Here is a 21669-nt window from a genome sequence, read left to right on the forward strand (position 1 = left end):
TTTTTTGTCCCTGGAAATGTCCCTGAAAATCTCTTTTGTACAACATTTGTTGTTTGCATATATATATATATATATATATATATATATACACACACACATATACACATACATATATACAGATAGATAGATGATAAATAGATATAGTGTATTATTTAAATATAATTCATTCCTAATGGAATATTGTTATTATTGAATGGGTTCACATATTATTTGTCTTTCTAATTTTGATGCTGTGTTGTAAAAATAATCATATGCCCAGAATGTGTTCCAGAGACTGGGTAGGTGTAAGAGCTTGGTGCTGTAATCTGTATAATAAACTATGGATAAGTCTAAATTATACTATTACTTTCAAATGGGTGTGCTTTGATTGCAGAACTGAGTAGGCGGAGCAGTTGAACAGTAGGTCGTCAATACTCCAGTAACCCGCTTGCTTGCTCTGCTGCAAAGTGTCCCTGGAATTTTTTTGGAAATGTTGGCAACTATGGGTTCTTGTTTCTTTTTTTTTAAGCATATCTTTTTCCCTGCTCCTGTTTTTAGCTCTTGCTCCTTTTTCTTACCTCACCTTGCTTGGCAATACGTTACACTAAGAAGGTATAGTGAGGGATGGGTTTTATAGAGCTCTTGGGGTTTGGGATTTCCTCCTGGTGGTAGGGAAGCTAATTCCCATGAGTAATGAATGGTGGACTCTCACCACCATGAAAGAAATTAATTTATCAGGTAAGCATAAAGTGTTATTCATGAGGCTAAATAGATGGCTGCATCATTTCAAGAGATCATAAGGGATGTTTAGCGTGAAACACTCAAGAGTTGCAGCACAAATTATTTAATTTAAACATGAAGCCAGACCAAACAACCTCTGACAATTTACAAACTCTATAACATAAACTATACGTGTTTGAAATCTGTGGCTGTTCAAGTTGCCTAACATGACGATGCGAATGCCTGGAAACACGCTGCATCTTTTCACAATCTGGCTCCGCTCCAGCTGCTGCTTTTTGGGCGCTTTGACAGCTAAAGCGGGCACGCGCTGCGGGTTCCTGAAGCAAAACATAACAATCGAAGGCGGCGCGTTTGAGCACCATCTTGCCTAGTGACAACTGATAAAGGAAATCAGTGGAGCACTAACACCAGCTAGAACTGGTACAGCAATGACCGAACCCGGTGGAGGAAGGGGTAATAACAGACGAAGAAGGGGATTTAGTAAAGCCCGAATGAATGGCAGGAAGAACAAAATCCGAAACACGCCATTTCCAATCCGGGGTTATCATAATCATTACTCGATTCAGGGCGCAGCCAGGGACAATACAGCTATGACTGCTAGCCCGTGCTCCGTAGACAACGAGCCCGTTAGGGCAGCGCAATACAGGCAATTTCGGAGGGAGGTAAGTTAGGGACCTCCGCTCAAAGGGTGGGGAGAGGGGAGGACGCGCAGCGCGTTGAGGCGAGCTTCAGTGGTACTACTGACCCGTGCACTGACAGCTCTAAAGAACTAAATACTTCTTAATGACAACAATCTAACTGTAATATTACTATATTGTGTTTTTGGACTAGCGACGGGAGTGAATAATGTGATAAATGACATGAATAAGCGTCTTTGTTCCCCTCCTTTGACGTATTAAGGTTTAGGTGTTTTTTTTTTCCTCTTCCTCTGTTTGCATATGTCCTAATGATTATGATTTATCAGTTTATTTAAGGGGGGGGGGTAATAAAGGTTTAAAACATCCAATGAGTTAAAAGACCAGCATGTATCTTAGGATGCATGGTTTGTAGACCATATTATACTTTCTCTACGGTCACCAGCCAGCCCCTGTGTTGTGCTTGTATGGTGTTTTTTTTCTTCAAAGTAGGTGGACACAGCTATCCATTGGATGGAGAGTCAGAAGAGCCATTATTTGTAACTTCTGTGTATACACAACTAGATGAGAGGTAACATGGTCTGGTGCTTTAAAAGTACAAGAAACCAAAAAAGGTTTCTATGCATGATTCGATAGAGGATATCATTTTAAACAGTTTTCCAACTTCTACTATTAAATATTCTTCATTCTCTTGATATCCTTTGTGGAAGTAGCACCAATGCACTACTGGGAGTTAGCTAACTGAATATATCCGGTGGGCCAATGACAGGAGGCATATGTTTGCAGTTACCAATCAGCAGCTAGCTCCCAATAGAGCATTGGTGCTCCTGAGCCTAACTAGATTTACTTTTCAATAAAGAATACAGAGAGAATGAAGCAAAATTAGATAATACCGGTACAAATCCCCCAAATCTGGAATTCCAAAATCCAAACTTATTCTAAAATCTTAACTTTGTAATTTAATTAAAAATTTTTTTTAAATAAAATGATCACAAATTTCTATTTTTCCCAACCTTTAAGTCACAATCTTTTCTGCCTGTGTCTTCTAAAATGCAAATAGTCTATATTTATTTAAAACGACAATTACCTTTCTGATCAAAGTACTGTACCGATATTTCTGATGGTACTATGTATATCAAAGTATTAAAAATTATTTAAAACTACATTTAGCTTACATGTATACTCTGTATTATGATCTGTAAATATCACCTAAATTATGATATTGTTGTTTACACTTGGATCTATCCCCTCTCCAAACTGTCACTTTTTACAGATATTCCGAAATACAAACCATTTCCAGTCCCAAGCAGTTTGTAGAAAGGGTTTTCTACCTGTTGAAGTAAATTGGAAACTTCTTTAAAAGTAAATGCTCTGTTGAATTTTAGGCTTATGTCCCTTTAAGAAACCTGTTGATGTGTATACATGTCTACACAGTCTAAAAATCTCTGGACTTCTTTTGTTATTTGTGTGTGTATATGTATATGTGTTTATGTATATATATATATATATATATATATATATATATATATATATATATATATATATATATATATATATATATTCTTTATTAATCAATATATCCAACCCATATGGTTGTAAAGCTTCACACAATTTGAAAAATAGATACGAAAAGTTCAATAGAACCACAGACATTAAATCCATATGTACATTAGAGACCAAAAACATGTTCCAGCTTCTTTACAGGATTAATCCTTTAATGACCAGAGCACTTTTCCATTTTCTGACCATTTGGGACCAAGGCTATTTTTAAATTTTTGCTGTGTTTGTGTTTAGCTGTAATTTTCCTCTTACACATTTAATGTACCCACACATATTATATATCGTTTTTCTCGCCATTAAATGGACTTTCTAAAGATACCATTATTTTCATCATATCTTATAATTTACTATAAAAAATTTTATAAAATATGAGGAAAAAATGGAAAAAACACACTTTTTCTAACTTTGACCCCCAAAATCTGTTACATATCTACTACCACCAAAAAACACCCATGCTAAAAAGTTTCTAAATTTTGTCCTGAGTTTAGAAATACCCAATGTTTACATGTTCTTTGCTTTTTTTGTAAGTTATAGGGCCATAAATACAAGTAGCACTTTGCTATTTCCAAACCATTATTTTTTCAAAACTAGCGCTAGTTACATTAGAACACTAATATCTTTAGGAATCTCTGAATATCCATTAACATGTAAATATTTTTTTTTAGAAGATATCCCAAAGTATTGATCTAGGCCCATTTTGGTATATTTCATGCCACCATTTCACCGTCAAATGCGATCAAATACAAAAAATCGTTCACTTTTTCACAAATTTTTTCACAAACTTTTGGTTTCTCACTGAAATTATTTACAAACAGCTTGTGCAATTATGGCATAAATGGTTGTAAATTCTTCTCTGGGATCCCCTTTGTTCAGAAATAGCAGACATATATGGCTTTGGCGTTGCTTTTTGGTAATTAGAAGGCCGCTAAATGCCACTGCGCACCACACGTGTATTATGCCCAGCAGTGAAGGGGTTAATTAGGGAGCATGTAGGGAGCTTTTTGGGATAATTGTAGCTTTAGTGTATTGTAGTAGACAACCCAAAGTATTGATCTAGGCCCATTTTGGTATATTTCATGCCACCATTTCACAGTAAATGCGATTAAATAAAAAAACGTTAAATTTTTCACAATTTTAGGTTTCTCACTGAAATCATTTACAAACAGCTTGTGCAATTATGGCACCAATGGTTGTAAATGCTTCTCTGGGATCCCCTTTGTTCAGAAATAGCAGACATATATGGCTTTGGCGTTGCTTTTTGTTAATTAGAAGGCCACTAAATGCCGATGCACATCACACGTGTATTATGGCTAGCAGTGAAGGGGTTAATTATGTGGCTTGTAGGGAGCTTGCAGGGTTAATTTTAGCTTTAGTGTAGAGCTCAGCCTCCCACCTGAAACATCAGATCCCCTGATCCCTCCCAAACAGCTCCCTTCCCTCCCCCACCCCACAATTGTCCCCGCCATCTTAAGTACTGGCAGAAACTGCCAGTACTAAAATAAAAGGTATATTTGTTTTTTTTTTAGCATATTTACATATGCTGCTTTGTAGTATCCCCCTTAGCCCCCAACCTCACTGATCCCACACCAAACAGCTCTCTAACCCTCCCCCTCTGCCTTAGCGGGCGCCATCTTGGGTACTGGCAGCTGTCTGCCAGTACCCAGTTTAGTAAAAAAAGGAATCTTTTTTTTTTTTTAAAAAATCCCCTTTTCTGTAGTGTAGCTTCCCCCACCACCAACCTCTCACCAGTTGCAGATCACTTAGAAACTTTATATAACATATTTAATTTTATTATAGCTTTTTTGTGTTTTTTTTTCTGTAGTGTAGCGGTTCCCTCCCGCTCCCGCCCCGTGCACGCGCCCGCCCCCCTGCACATTACACGGCGCATTGATGGCCGCCCACCCCGCCTCCCAAGTCCGCTCCCACCCACCAACGATACCGGCCATCGATGTCCGGTGCAGAGAGGGCCACAGAGTGGCTCTCTCTGCATCGGATGGCCATTTAAGGTTATTGCAGGATGCCTCCATATCGAGGCATCACTGCAATAACCGGAAAGCAGCTGGAAGCGAGCAGGATTGCTTCCAGCTGCTTTCCACACCGAGGACGTGCAGGGTACGTCCTCAGGCGTTAACTGCCTTTTTTTTTAGGACGTACCCTGCACGTCCTCGGTCGTTAAGGGGTTAAACATAAAATCTATGAATGTGTAATTGGTCTTGTCTCTTAAACAAAAGTCTTGGGGTACGCTATCTAACAAAATATTGACTTTACTTTCTCATGATTCAGATAGAGCATGCAACTTTCTAATTTACTCCTATTATCAATTTTCTTCTTTCTTGGCCCACTTTTGGCTCAGCGCCCTGGGTAGCACTTGCTGCTTGGTGGCTAAATGTAGCTAATCAGGATGCTGAGCCAAAAATGATCCAGCTCCTAACATACACGCCTGCTTTTCAAATAAAGTTAGCAAAAGAACAAATAAAAATTGATAATAGGAGTAAATTAAAAAGTTGCTTTAAATTGCATGCTCTATCTGAATCATGAAAGAGAAAATAAGGGTTTTTTATATCCCTTTAAAGAGCAAACTAAAACTTTGGTCTATGACATGTAAAATAACCCTGGTCATTAATGGTAAAAACTGCACTCAAGTCACTGTTTTCACTGTTGACGTGCCCCTTTGTGCTTGTTTCATGGGATGGGGAGACATTGCACATGTGTTACCCCAAAGTAATGATCACTAGACAGAGTATACGATCATTGAAACTTATAGTTTGGGCTTCACAGCATATATTTGAAAATAAGATGTGCAAATGAGGTCTTACTGGAGGCTGCAGCAATAGTATACGTTTAGTTTTAAAACATTAACAAACAAAACATGACTGACTAACCCCTTCTGCCAGTTGGACGAAGCTACTATGTCACAGGGTACTTTGCCCAGCATACCCTATTGACGTAGTATACCAACCTTCTCCCTCATGCTGCAGTCCTGGCTGTCAGCTATGACAGCTTAGACCGCAGCCAGAGGTGAAGGGATCTGAGAGCGCTCCCATTATCATATGAAGTAGATCACAGATGCAAACAGTGACACTCTGTATCACTGATTGCATCTGCATGCTGTGCTGCCGTGTGGGAGGGAAGGCGGGCGGCACATCGCGGGAAGGGAATATTCCCTATCTACGAAAAAGAATGTTTGCTCAGGGAGGGGGGAGGAATGGGTTCCCCAACACTATGAAAAAGTGCGAGGCAAGGGGCTCCTTCCAGCAATCAGTTGGGGGGGATCGCTACACTACAGAAGTGTTTTTTGTTTTTAAATTAATAATAATTCAAGAAAAATACAAATTGCCAGTACCTAATAACGTGCCAGCTAGTGAGGGGAGTAGGGTTAGAAAGCTGTTGTGGGGGGGATCAGGGAGTTGAGTGTCTAAGGAAGGCCCCATATACTAAATACATTTATTTTTATATATATATATATATATATTAGGGCTGCAGCTAACGATTATTTTCATAATTGATTAGTTGGTTGATTTTTTTTTTTTTTTTCCGATTAATCGGTTAAAAAGAAACACACAAAAAGCAACCCTGTAAAAAACAAATACAAATATTATTAGAGCAGATGTGGACTGGTTTCAGGTTCAACCTATCTCTCTGCTGCCGTTTCCATAAAACCAAAAACTAAAATGACTTATTTTTCTCAAAATTATTTAAAAAAAAATAGTTTAGGTTTACATGGGATGTCATCATGGTTATGCTCCCAGTGAGGTTGTAACATAAACAGAGAGGTACTAATAAGTTCCTTTTTAATTTTCTGATTTTCTCTACTCTAAGTATTGCTATCTGCAAGTAAAAAGTGAGAAATAAAATAAGGAATCTTTTGGTCTGCTCTCTCTGAAAGCTAAGCACATTTTATTAAGTTGTGGGTATAATTAGCAAGAACAATAATACATTGATTGAATTTGATTCATACACTCACACAGATTCAAACACACATTTAAAAAAAAAAAATCACACACATAGCAAAAACTTGAAGATTATATAAATACATAATATCAATTTAAAATCTCTGGGGATCCAGTGGAGTGGCAGTGGGGTGTTTTGTTTTTTAATAAAGAAAAAAAAACATAATTTATGTAAGATCTTACCTGATAAATTCATTTCTTTCATATTAGCAAGAGTCCATGAGCAAGTGACGTATGGGATATACATTCCTACCAGGAGGGGCAATGTTTCCCAAACCTCAAAATGCCTATAAATACACCCCTCACCACACCCACAAATCAGTTTAACGAATAGCCAAGAAGTGGGGTGATAAGAAAAAAGTGCGAAAGCATAAAAAATAAGGAATTGGAATAATTGTGCTTTATACAAAAAAATCATAACCACCACAAAAAAGGGGTGGGCCTCATGGACTCTTGCTAATATGAAAGAAATGAATTTATCAAGAGTCACTAGAGAGGGAGGGATAAAATAAAGACAGCCAATTCCGCTGAAAATAATCCACACCCAAAACAAAGTTTAAATCTTATAATGAAAAAAACTGAAATTATAAGCAGAAGAATCAAACTGAAACAGCTGCCTGAAGTACTTTTCTACCAAAAACTGCTTCAGAAGAAGAAAGCACATCAAAATGATAGAATTTAGTAAAAGTATGCAAAGAGGACCAAGTTGCTGCTTTGCAAATCTGATCAACCGAAGCTTCATTCCTAAACGCCCAGGAAGTAGAAACTGACCTAGTAGAATGAGCTGTAATCCTTTGAGGCGGAGTTTTACCCGACTCGACATAAGCATGATAAATCAAAGACTTTAACCAAGACGCCAAAGAAATGGCAGAGGCCTTCTGACCTTTCCTAGAACCGGAAAAGATAACAAATAGACTAGAAGTCTTTCGGAAATTTTTAGTAGCTTCAACATAATATTTCAAAGCTCTAACTACATCCAAAGAATGCAACGATCTTTCCTTAGAATTCTTAGGATTAGGACACAATGAAGGAACCACAATTTCTCTACTAATGTTGTTAGAATTCACAACCTTAGGTAAAAATTTAAAAGAAGTTCGCAACACCGCCTTATCCTGATGAAAAATCAGAAAAGGAGACTCACAAGAAAGAGCAGATAATTCAGAAACTCTTCTAGCAGAAGAGATGGCCAAAAGAAACAAAACTTTCCAAGAAAGTAATTTAATGTCCAGCGAATGCATAGGTTCAAACGGAGGAGCTTGAAAAGCCCCCAGAACCAAATTCAAACTCCAAGGAGGAGAAATTGACTTAATGACAGGTTTTATACGAACCAAAGCTTGTACAAAACAATGAATATCAGGAAGACTAGCAATCTTTCTGTGAAAAAGAACAGAAAGAGCAGAGATTTGTCCTTTCAAGGAACTTGCAGACAAACCTTTATCCAAACCATCCTGAAGAAACTGTAAAATTCTAGGAATTCTAAAAGAATGCCAAGAAAAATGATGAGAAAAACACCAAGAAATGTAAATCTTCCAGACTCGATATATCTTCCTAGATACAGATTTACGAGCCTGTAACATAGTATTAATCACAGAGTCAGAGAAACCTCTATGACTGAGAATCAAGCGTTCAATCTCCATACCTTCAAATTTAAGGATTTGAGATCCTGATGGGAAAAAAGGACCTTGCGATAGAAGGTCTGGTCTTAACGGAAGAGTCCACGGTTGGCAAGTAGCCATCCGGACAAGATCCGCATACCAAAACCTGTGAGGCCATGCTGGAGCCACCAGCAGAACAAACGAGCGCTCCTTTAGAATCTTGGAAATCACTCTTGGAAGAAGAACTAGAGGCGGAAAGATATAGGCAGGATGATACTTCCAAGGAAGTGACAATGCATCCACTGCTTCCGCCTGAAGATCCCTGGATCTGGACAGATACCTGGGAACCTTCTTGTTTAGATGAGAAGCCATCAGATCTATTTCTGGAAGTCCCCACATTTGAACAATCTGAAGAAATACCTCTGGGTGAAGAGACCATTCGCCCGGATGTAACGTTTGGCGACTGAGATAATCCGCTTCCCAATTGTCTATACCTGGGATATGAACCGCAGACATTAGACAGGAGCTGGATTCCGCCCATACCAGTATTCGAGAGACTTCTTTCATAGCCAGAGGACTGTGAGTCCCTCCTTGATGATTGACATATGCCACGGTTGTGAAATTGTCCGTCTGAAAACAAATGAACGACTCTCTCTTTAGAAGAGGCCATGACTGAAGAGCTCTGAAAATTGCACGGAGTTCCAAAATGTTGATTGGTAATCTCGCCTCCTGAGATTCCCAAACCCCTTGTGCTGTCAGAGACCCCCAAACAGCTCCCCAACCTGTCAGACTTGCATCTGTTGAAATCACAGTCCAGGTCGGAAGAACAAAAGAAGCCCCCTGAACTAAACGATGGTGGTCTGTCCACCACGTCAGAGAGTGTCGTACAATCGGTTTTAAAGATATTAATTGAGATATCTTTGTATAATTCCTGCACCACTGGTTCAGCATACAGAGCTGAAGAGGTCGCATGTGAAAACGAGCAAAGGGGATCGCGTCTGATGCAGCAGTCATAAGACCTAGAATTTCCATGCATAAGGCTACCGAAGGGAATGATTGTGACTGAAGGTTTCGACAAGCTGAAACCAATTTCAGACGTCTCTTGTCCGTCAGAGACAGAGTCATGGACACTGAATCTATCTGGAAACCTAAAAAGGTTACCCTTGTCTGAGGAATCAATGAACTCTTTGGTAAATTGATCCTCCAACCATGTTCTCGAAGAAACAATACAAGTCGATTCGTATGAGATTCTGCTAAATGTGAAGACTGAGCAAGTACCAAGATATCGTCCAAATAAGGAAATACCACAATACCCTGTTCTCTGATTACAGACAGAAGGGCACCGAGAACCTATAAAAATCCTTGGAGCTGTTGCTAGGCCAAACGGCAGAGCCACAAACTGGTAATGCTTGTCTAGGAAAGAGAATCTCAGAAACTGATAGTGATCTGGATGAATCGGAATATGCAGATATGCATCTTGTAAATCTATTGTGGACATATAATGCCCTTGCTGAACAAAAGGCAGAATAGTCCTTATAGTTACCATTTTGAATGTTGGTATCCTTACATAACGATTCAATATTTTTAAATCCAGAACTGGTCTGAAGGAATTCTCCTTCTTTGGTACAATGAAGAGATTTGAGTAAAACCCCAGCCCCTGTTCCAGAACTGGAACTGGCATAATTACTCCAGCCAACTCTAGATCTGAAACACATTTCAGAAATGCTTGAGCCTTCACTGGATTTACTGGGACACGGGAAAGAAAAAATCTTCTTGCAGGAGGCCTTATCTTGAAGCCTATTCTGTACCCTTGTGAAACAATGTTCTGAATCCAAAGATTGTGAATCAAATTGATCCAAATTTCTTTGAAAAATCGTAATCTGCCCCCTACCAGCTGGGCTGGAATGAGGACCGCACCTTCATGTTGACTTGGGAGCTGGCTTTGGCTTTCTAAAAGGCTTGGATATATTCCAGACTGGAGATGGTTTCCAAACTGATACCGCTCCTGTAGGGGAAGGATCAGGCTTTTGTTCCTTATTGTGACGAAAGGAACGAAAACGATTAGTAGACCTAAATTTATCTTTAGATTTTTTATCCTGTGGTAAAAAAGTTCCTTTCCCCCCAGTAACAGTTGAAATAATAGAATCCAACTGTGAGCCAAATAATTTATTACCCTGGAAAGAAAGGGAAAGCAAAGTTGATTTAGAAGAGACATCAGCATTCCAAGTTTTAAGCCATAAAGCTCTTCTAGCTAAAATAGCTAGAGACATATACCTTGACATCAACCCTAATGATATCAAAGATGGCATCACAAATAAAATTATTAGCATGTTGAAGAAGATTAACAATGCTATGGGAATTATGATCTGTTACTTGTTGCGCTAAAGCTTCCAACCAGAAAGTTGAAGCTGCAGCAACATCCGCTAAAAACATAGCAGGTCTAAGAAGATTACCTGAACATAAGTAAGCTTTTCTTAGAAAGGATTCAATTTTCCTATCTAAAGGATCCTTAAAAGAAGTACTATCTTCCGTAGGAATAGTAGTACGTTTAGCAAGAGTAGAGATAGCCCCATCAACCTTAGGGATTTTGTCCCAAAACTCTAATCTGTCAGATGGCACAGGATATAATTGCTTAAAACGTTTAGAAGGAGTAAATGAATTACCCAAATTATTCCATTCCCTGGAAATTACTTCAGAAATAGCATCAGGGACAGGAAAAACTTCTGGAATAACTACAGGAGATTTAAAAACCTTATTTAAACGTTTAGATTTAGAATCAAGAGGATTCCTCTATTCTAACGCAATTAATACTTCTTTAAGTAAAGAACGAATAAATTCCATTTTGAATAAATATGAAGATTTATCAGTATCAACCTCTGAAACAGAATCCTCTGAACCAGAGGAATCATTATCAGAATCAGAATGATGATGTTCATTTAAAAACTCATCTGAAAAATGAGAAGTTTTAAAAGACCTTTTACGTTTACTAGAAGGAGGAATAACAGACATAGCCTTCTTAATGGATTTAGAAACTAAGGCCTAGATTTGGAGTTTGGCGGTAGCCGTGAAAACCAGCGTTAGAGGCTTCTAACGCTGGTTTTAGGCTACCTCCGGTATTTGGAGTCACTCAAAATAGGGTCTAACGCTCACTTTTCAGCCGCGACTTTTCCATACCGCAGATCCCCTTACGTAAATTGCGTATCCTATCTTTTCAATGGGATTTTTCTAACTCCGGTATTTAGAGTCGTGTCTGAAGTGAGCGTTAGACATCTAACGACAAAACTCCAGCCGCAGGAAAAAAGTCAGTAGTTAAGTGCTTTCTGGGCTAACGCCGGTTTATAAAGCTCTTAACTACTGTGCTCTAAAGTACACGAACACCCATAAACTACCTATGTACCCCTAAACCGAGGTCCCCCCACATCGCCGCCACTCGATTAATTTTTTTTAACCCCTAATCTGCAGACCCGCCACCTACGTTATACTTATGTACCCCTAATCTGCTGCCCCTAACACCGCCGACCCCTATATTATATTTATTAACCCCTAATCTGCCCCCCTCAACGTCGCCTCCACCTGCCTACACTCATTAACCCCTAACCTTAAAATAATTACAAAATTACCTGTAAAATAAATCCTAACCTAAGTTAGAATTAAACCTAACACTACACTATCAATAAATTAATTAAATACAATACCTACAATTACCTACAATTAAACCTAACACTACACTATCAATAAATAAATTAAATACAATTCCTACAAATAACTACAATGAAATAAACTAACTAAAGTACAAAAAATAAAAAAGAACTAAGTTACAAAAAAATAAAAAAATATTTACAAACATAAGAAAAATATTACAACAATTTTAAACTAATTACACCTACTCTAAGCCCCCTAATAAAATAACAAAGACCCCCAAAATAAAAAATGCCCTACCCTATTCTAAATTACTAAAGTTCAAAGCTCTTTTACCTTACCAGCCCTGAACAGGGCCCTTTGCGGGGCATGCCCCAAGAAGTTCAGCTCTTTTGCCTGTAAAAAAAAAAAACATACAATACCCCCCCCCCCCAACATTACAATCAAAGAAAGTCCAGCAGCACCACAGTAGTTTATCTTTCAAACTTTATTAGTACCTGGAGGTAAAAACATGACGTTTCGGGCTCAATAGCCCTTAATCATATGACCCTCATGCTGTATACAACATCCTTAAATACCCCACACCACAGGTGTGTACAATCACATTTTAATCTTGTACCTGTTACAATTCTATACTACTCTTGCCACCTAGTGGTGTAAATAAATTAATACATCAATTAAACTATATAAAAAAGTCTAACAGTGTTACATACTCTTATTTCAACTGCATCTTACATTTCATATCAAAGTCACAGAACAATGCACAATTTAATATTTACAAGAATGGTAATGAGGGATAACTCTTCATCTTGATCCTTTATATACAGAAAGGGAATTATTGTAGAATCTGCAAAATCACAAAAAGATATTAAAATCAATTTCACGGTTCATTCCCTTTGGATACAGACAATCTAGCCTATAAATCCACATAGATTATCTCTTTTTTTAAGATCAGTTCTCTATTCCCACCTCTCCGTGGGACAGGGACATGATCTATAATTTGGAATTTTAATTGTGCAATTGAATGGCCAAAGGTCAGAAAATGATTGGAGACAGGGGCATTAAAATCTTTGCACCTAATATTGGACTTATGCTGTATGATTCTGTCCCTCACCCTTTGGGTGGTCTCTCCAATATAAATCCACCCACATGGGCATTTAATTAAGTAAATTGCATACTCTGTATTGCAAGTATAGAAGCCATTAATTTTAAATACTTTACCAGTTAGAGGATGTGTAAACTTACGGCCCTTGGCCATGTTATTACAATTACCACACCCTAAGCAGGGATAACAACCCAAATTCTTTCCAGAGATAAAACTTTGTTTCAATTTCTTACTACCTACATCTGCTCTTACAAGTTTATCTTTTATACTGGTACCTTTCCTATATGCCGGCATTGGTCCATTAGCAAAAATCTTACAATTTTGGTGGCAATCTCTTAGCAAAAACCAATATTTATTCACAATTCTTTGTATTTTATGACTTTGATTGCTATACTCTGAAACAAAGATAATTCTATCATCTCTACTGGCCACTTTCTTTTTATTGCCACTGTTGTCTTGCTTAGCTCTCTTTATTTCATTACTAATAAGATCAACAGGATAGCCTCTTTCTCTAAACTTCTCCAACATTACAACCCACCACCCACATACCCCTAATCTAACCCAAACCCCCCTTAAATAAACCTAACACTAAGCCTCTGAAGATCATCCTACCTTGCCTTCACCTCACCGGGTATCACCGATCCGTCCTGGCTCCGATATCTTCATCCAACCCAAGCGGGGGCTAGACATCCACTGAAGAAGTCCAGAAGAGGGTCCAAAGTCTTCATCCTATCCGGGAAGAAGAGGCGATCCGGACCGGCAACCATCTTGATCCAAGCGGCATCTTCTATCTTCATCCGATGACGACTGGCTCCATCCTGAAGACCTCCACCGCGGACCCATCTTCTTCCGGCGACGTCCAACTGAAGAATGACGGTTCCTTTAAGGGACGTCATCCAAGATGGCGTCCCTCGAATTCCGATTGGCTGATAGGATTCTATCAGCCAATCGGAATTAAGGTAGGAATATTCTGATTGGCTGATGGAATCAGCCAATCAGAATCAAGTTCAATCCGATTGGCTGATCCAATCAGATTGAGCTCGCATTCTATTGGCTTGCAATATGTAATAGAAAAAACAACATATAAAGCAAAATTGATCAAATTCCTTAAATGACAGTTTCAGGAATGGGAAAAAATGCCAGTGAACAAGCTTCTAGCAACCAGAAGCAAATAAACAATGAGACTTAAATAATGTGGAGACAATAATGACGCCCATATTTTTTAGCGCCAAAAATGACGCCACATCCGGTAACGCCGACACTTTTGGCGCAAAACCGTCAAAAATGACGCAACTTCTGGTGACAAGTATGACGCCGGAAATAACAAAGAAATTTTTTTGCGCCAAAGAAGTCCGCGCCAAGAATGAAGCATTTTCAGCCCCCGCGAGCCTAACAGCCCACAGGGAAAAAAAAGTCAAATTTTAAGGTAAGAAAAAAATTGATTATTCAAATGCATATCCCAAATAATGAAACTGACTGTCTGATATAAGGAATATTGAACATCCTGAATCAAGGCAAATAAATGTTTAAACACATATATTTAGAACTTTATATAAAAGTGCCCAACCATAGCTTAGAGTGTCACAAAAATAAGACTTACTTACCCCAGGACACTCATCTACATGTAGTAGAAAGCCAAACCAGTACTGAAACGAGAATCAGTAGAGGTAATGGTATATATGAGTATATCGTCGATCTGAAAAGGGAGGTAAGAGATGAATCTCTACAACCGATAACAGAGAACCTATGAAATAGACCCCGTAGAAGGAGATCATTGAATTCAAATAGGCAATACTCTCTTCACATCCCTCTGACATTCACTGCACACTGAGAGTTAAACCGGGCTCCAGCCTGCTGCGAAGCGCATATCAACGAAGAATCTAGCACAAACTTACTTCACCACCTCCATGGGAGGCAAAGTTTGTAAAACTGATTTGTGGGTGTGGTGAGGGGTGTATTTATAGGCGTTGTGAGGTTTGGGAAACTTTGCCCCTCCTGGTAGGAATGTATATCCCATACGTCACTAGCTCATGGACTCTTGCTAATTACATGAAAGAAAAATCCTTATCCTTTTTGATTTTCAATTTTTAGCCAACCATGTGCAATAGCAATTTTGCAGTGCCAGTTACTTTTACAGATCCTGCAATATATATTAAAAAGTAGGCATCTGGCTGGCTCTCAGTGATGTAAGTCAGTGAGAGTTGGAAATTGGAGTAGCAATTAGTATGGTTGGTCTGTAGTGTTGGTACACTACAGACAAACCATAATAATTGCTACTCCAATTTCCAGCTCTCAGATGTACCAAATGCTCCCCCACTAGACTACCAGGGAGGGAATATTACATTTTTTTTTTAATAATATATTGCAGGATCTGCAAGCCATTCAGCCAAGCCCAATATATATTTATTTTAAACAAAAAAAAGCAACTTCCAGTACGCCCTAAGAAGGCTTCCTAAGCGCTGGAATAAATGGTTCCTGTCCCTGATACCCCCGTCCACACAGCCCTTCCCAACACACGGCCGGTTTTTATCTCCCTAAGGTAAAGAGCTGTGTGAGGGAAAGGCACACGCTGTGATAAAAGCTTAGGCCTAAACATAGGGAAAAAGTTGCAAACTTAGGTTCTAACTTGGTGACCCGCATCTGCAGGCACCATGTTATATTTTTGAGAGATAAATAAACATGGTGCCTGCAGATGCCAGTCACTAAGTTAGCACACACGTTCGCAAACTGTTTCCTATATTTAGGGCTAAGCTTATCACAGCATGTGCTTTTCCCTCACACAGCTCTTTACCTTGACAGCACTCCCAAGTCTTGCTGACGTCTGCTAGCTAGCACTATAAGTTTCCTGAGCCGGGCGGCTGGAGTGTGCAGGATAAATGACTGATGGCCCCCACCTACACAGCCCTTCCCAACAATCGTCCGCACTCTTACAGGACCGATCTGACACACTGCAGCCTGCATGTGTAGTTAGCATGTAAACTAAGTTAGATAACCGGGGGGAGACCTACCTTACAACAGTGCAGCATGAGAGAAGTGAACTGTCCCACGTCGTGTCTTCCTCTCTTCCTGACTTTGCACGCGTATGCTGCATGCAGCCCAACTAATCGACTGAACAACTAATCGATAATGAAAATCGTTGACAACGATTTTCATTATCTATTATTATCGATTAGTTGTTTCAGCCCATATATATATATATATATATATATATATATATATATATATATATATATATATATATATATATATATATATATATATATATATATATATATATATATTATACTGAGATTGAAAAAGTTGTCCAAGAGCTAGTGGTCCCATGAAATGTCAACATATATAACGAGGGATATACTCACACACACTTTTAATCACTGTCACACAGTTTCTCTCACATATATTCTCACTTTCTCACACACACATCCTATTTCTCACTCTCTCATATTCTCACTAACACACACAAACTCTGTTACACACATTTCTTTGCAGTTACTATGGATGAGTGGCACATTTTATTACTGTAGAATCCCTACTTCTTAAAGCCACTAACAAGGTAGTTATTTTGCTACAGCAGGACAAGGAGAATGATAAATAAGAAAAGTAGGAATAAGTAAATATGATACCTCTGCCATCTCCACTGTGCAGCCATCAAGCTAAGGTTGCTTAAAAAAAAAAAAAAAAGCTAAGACAGTAAAGTGTAGAATCCACCTCTACTATAGTCAAACTTTTAACCATCATCTTTTTCAGGCAAGGCATATTTTATACTGACCAGATTAGGGGATTAATTCTTTATGTATTCTAGACACCTGTTTTCTGTTATATATCCCCTTATAATTTGAGAACATTGACCTGAGAAGTGCAGTGTTACTGTGAGTATACTGCAAAAACCTCTACAATTTTTTATTTTTTTTCACCTCGTGAGATTGTTTATTAATTGTGTTTGCTACACAGAGGGACTGAAAAGAAAATTCTGTAACTTAAATGGACAGTAAAGTCATAATTAGACATTCATGATTCAGACAGAGAATTCATTTTTAAAGGGACACTCAAGACAAAATAAACTGTTATGATTCAGATAGAGCAGCACTTTTAAGACACTTTTCTTTTGACCTATATTTATTTTTATTATAGCACTGCACACATCACAACATCAAAAAAAAAAGATACATATAAGATAAAAAATATAATAAACTTCACGCAGCTCTTGGAAGACACAGCTTCCTTGTGTACAGAAATATTCAAAGGAGACACAGCTCCAGCTCAGAGCTTCTGCGTTGACTAACTACTCAGCCATCAAAGGAGAAGAAAAGAATAATAAAAAAAATTAAAAAAAAAAGGGAAGAAACCCCAACCCCCCAACTTGGAGGTCAGTCCGACCCCCTATCCCAGAGAAGCTCAAAGCCAATATACTGGGAGTACCTCCCCTACAACCAGCGCTATGAAATTTACATTATTCTTCAACAGAGAAACAAATTGCAGCTGTGCCGACCGGGGCCAAGTTAGTATTACCTTCTTCCATTTGTCAAAAAATATTCTATGAGTCTTTTCAGGTACTCTTACTAAATGTTGTCTTTCAATGATCATTTGTGACTTAATAGTATTGACAAACTCGCATATAGTCGGGGCCTCAGGAGATCTCCATTTCGAAAATATCATATGTCGTGCTGCCAGAATAGCGAAATTGATTAGTAGACCCTCACCTTTGATACGCCCATATTCTTTTAAAAGAAGAATATGCCTCAGCTGGAAGGTAAGCTTTTCTGGCAAAAACCTGTTCACCCAATGTTGGATTTTGCTCCAGAATTGACTGATTTTTGGGCATTCCCAGAGACAATGGCTCAGGTCTGCTCCCTCTTTATGGCATTTAAAGCAGTTCTCCTTATGCTCATTCTGCGCCTATTTACTCATCCTCATGGGAGTTAAGTAATAATTATTTAAAAACTTAACTTGTGATTCTTTCAAGCTCACCAAACATGTTGCTGCATCTGCCAGTCTAAGACTCCTTTCAATTTCCTCACCTTGTAGCGAGCTAACATATTTCATAACAAACACTTTCCTTTTATTTACAGGAAGTGCAGAATTATTAGGCAAATGAGTATTTTGACCACATCATCCTCTTTATGCATGTTGTCTTACTCCAAGCTGTATAGGCTCGAAAGCCTACTACCAATTAAGCATATTAGGTGATGTGCATCTCTGTAATGAGAAGGGGTGTGGTCTAATTACATCAACACCCTATATCAGGTGTGCATAATTATTAGGCAACTTCCTTTCCTTTGGCAAAATGGGTCAAAAGAAGGACTTGATAGGCTCAGAAAAGTCAAAAATAGTGAGATATCTTGCAGAGGGATGCAGCACTCTTAAAATTGCAAAGCTTCTGAAGCGTGATCATCGAACAATCAAGCGTTTCATTCAAAATAGTCAACAGAGTCGCAAGAAGTGTGTGGAAAAACCAAGGCGCAAAATAACTGCCCATGAACTGAGAAAAGTCAAGCGTGCAGCTGCCAAGATGCCACTTGCCACCAGTTTGGCCATATTTCAGAGCTGCAACATCACTGGAGTGACCAAAAGCACAAGGTGTGCAATACTCAGAGACATGGCCAAGGTAAGAAAGGCTGAAAGACGACCACCACTGAACAAGACACACAAGCTGAAACGTCAAGACTGGGCCAAGAAATATCTCAAGACTGATTTTTCTAAGGTTTTATGGATTGATGAAATGAGTGAGTCTTGATGGGCCAGATGGATGGGCCCGTGGCTGGATTGGTAAAGGGCAGAGAGCTCCAGTCCGACTCAGACGCCAGCAAGGTGGAGGTGGAGTACTGGTTTGGGCTGGTATCATCAAAGATGAGCTTGTGGGGCCTTTTCGGGTTGAGGATGGAGTCAAGCTCAACTCCCAGTCCTACTGCCAGTTTCTGGAAGACACCTTCTTCAAGCAGTGGTACAGGAAGAAGTCTTCATCCTTCAAGAAAAACATGATTTTCATGCAGATCAATGCTCCATCACACGCGTCCAAGTACTCCACAGCGTGGCTGGCAAGAAAGGGTATAAAAGAAGAAAATCTAATGACATGGCCTCCTTGTTCACCTGATCTGAACCCCATTGAGAACCTGTGGTCCATCATCAAATGTGAGATTTACAAGGAGGGAAAACAGTACACCTCTCTGAACAGTGTCTGGGAGGCTGTGGTTGCTGCTGCACGCAATGTTGATGGTGAACAGATCAAAACACTGACAGAATCCATGGATGGCTTTTGAGTGTCCTTGCAAAGAAAGGTGGCTATATTGGTCACTGATTTGTTTTTGTTTTGTTTTTGAATGTCAGAAATGTATATTTGTGAATGTTGAGATGTTATATTGGTTTCACTGGTAAAAATAAATAATTGAAATGGGTATATATTTGTTTTTTGTTAAGTTGCCTAATAATTATGCACAGTAATAGTCACCTGCACACACAGATATCCCCCTAAAATAGCTATAACTAAAAACTACTTCCAAAACTCTTCAGCTTTGATATTAATGAGTTTTTTGGGTTCATTGAGAACATGGTTGTTGTTCAATAATAAAATTAATCCTCAAAAATACAACTTGCCTAATAATTCTGCACTCCCTGTATATGTTCTTTCCCTGAGAGATTTTGTAAAAACTTATACCAATACGATATCGATCTTTTGCCGGCCACATATAATTTCATTCCTGAATCAATTTCTGGGTCCCACACGATTCTATACGTTTGCAACAATTTGAGGAGGAAACTCCTGGCCTGAAGATAGGCGAAAAAAGTTTTACTCGGGAGCTGATATTGTCTTGCCAGTGTCTGGAATGATTGCATCACTTGCCCCTCTCCTTGCAATAACTGATAGAAGTAACGTATACCTTTTTGCTTCCAGACTTTAAAGACCATATTATTCATCCCTGGCATGAAATCCGGCGTACCAATAAGTGGCAAGAATTGTGATAAATGGAAATCTTGACCCACATAACCGCAAAATTTCTGCCATGCGCGAACCACATTAGCAAAGGTTAAGAGTACTAACATTGCTAGGTAGACTCCTATACGGATGATGTAATATTGCCTTAAGATCAAAGGGCTTTAACAGTGTGGATTCTAAATCATAATAAGTCACATAATTAGCGTCCGTAATCCAGTTTACTCCAAATTTCATAAGGGCGACTGTTACAGAAGCATTAGTTATTTTGTTGTGAAGAGCTTATTTCCCAGCAGCAATGCCTGAACCAGCAAGCCAGCGCCTAAGAAGGGCTCCAAGAACCATAACAAGTATCATTTCATAAAGAGTTAACTCTTTTTTTTTTTCAGCTTTTAGAAACTATTGCCTAAATACACTTTTGCTGGCCTCAGCTCTAAGTTTAGTGATAACAAATCCCATTGTCTAATCACCTCTGGAGCCAGACTAATTGCTAAGATGAACTTGTAAACTTGTTATCTTAAGTACTGTAATCCTATTGTGGCCTGTCAAAGGACAGTGCTCTCTATCTAAATGTGTGATGGGGGATTTTGTGCTCCCCCCCCCCTCTCCCCCTGGGAGTGCCCTGTGTGCATGTAACCTTAATAAAAAGCAGGCTGGGCATCCCAGTCCTGAGTTCTTGTTTGACCCTCAATCGCAGCGTTGACTCGTTTTTGTGGGCAGAAGGGTATCCTAGCTGTACTGCAGCTAAGGGAGATTATTCTATATTTGCGAGACTCATATAGAATACTATGGAAAGCAGCTTCTCCCCTCTTTAGCAATAGGGATCCAGGCTACTAAGCGGTCCATCTCTCAGCGAGACTAAGGGTAACCGTAACAGCGACAACTTTATATTTTATGATGTCCGGTAAAGCCAAACCGGCATATATATTTTACTTAGGGTAAGTTTCACGGTCGCTACTCTGATTTTCCTCTTACCCCAAATAAAATGTGCGCAAGCTCTATTATACCTTGCTATATCTTGTCTGGTTATCCACAGAGGTAGATTTTGCAATAAAAACAATAGCCTGGGGAAAACAATCGTTTTAATCAACACTATTTTCGCAGAGAGCGATAAGTAGTGGAGATTCCACCTACCTAATCTACCCTCAAGATTGTCAAAAAAGCTCAGCATAATTTAAACTATACCAATCTTTGGGATTTTTACTAATTTTTATTCCTAAATAGTTTATCGACTTCTTTAAATCCATGTAACAGATAACTCGATCTTGATTTGTTTATCTATAACAGCTCTGACTTTTTCTTATTGATTTTTATATCCTGAAAAAAGACTGAAATTGTTGATGATTGCTAGACATTTGGGAATACTTGTTTCAGTATGCTGTAAGAACAGCATAACATCATCCGCATATAAGGAAATTAAGAGATTATTTCTCCCAAATTCAAGTCCCTTTAATTCTTGTCTTAATTGAACAGCCAGTGGTTCCAGTGCCAAGTCAAATAATAATGGAGACAAGGGACATCCCTGTCGGGTCCCTCT

General features: G+C 38.8%; 1 protein-coding gene across 1 annotated transcript in view; it reads left to right on the top strand.

Annotated features, from left to right (window-relative positions):
• The first annotated feature begins 1042 nt into the window (after window positions 1-1042).
• PNRC1 (proline rich nuclear receptor coactivator 1) overlaps window positions 1043-21669 on the top strand; it is a 34016-nt gene continuing 13389 nt past the window's right edge. Inside the window, exon 1 of the mRNA XM_053710535.1 lies at window positions 1043-1382. Coding sequence (XP_053566510.1) covers window positions 1149-1382 — 234 coding nt within the window. The 5' untranslated portion in view covers window positions 1043-1148. The remainder of the gene's footprint in view (window positions 1383-21669) is intronic.

The sequence above is a fragment of the Bombina bombina genome, chromosome 4, assembly GCF_027579735.1.
Source record: "Bombina bombina isolate aBomBom1 chromosome 4, aBomBom1.pri, whole genome shotgun sequence".
Classification (NCBI taxonomy): domain Eukaryota; kingdom Metazoa; phylum Chordata; class Amphibia; order Anura; family Bombinatoridae; genus Bombina; species Bombina bombina.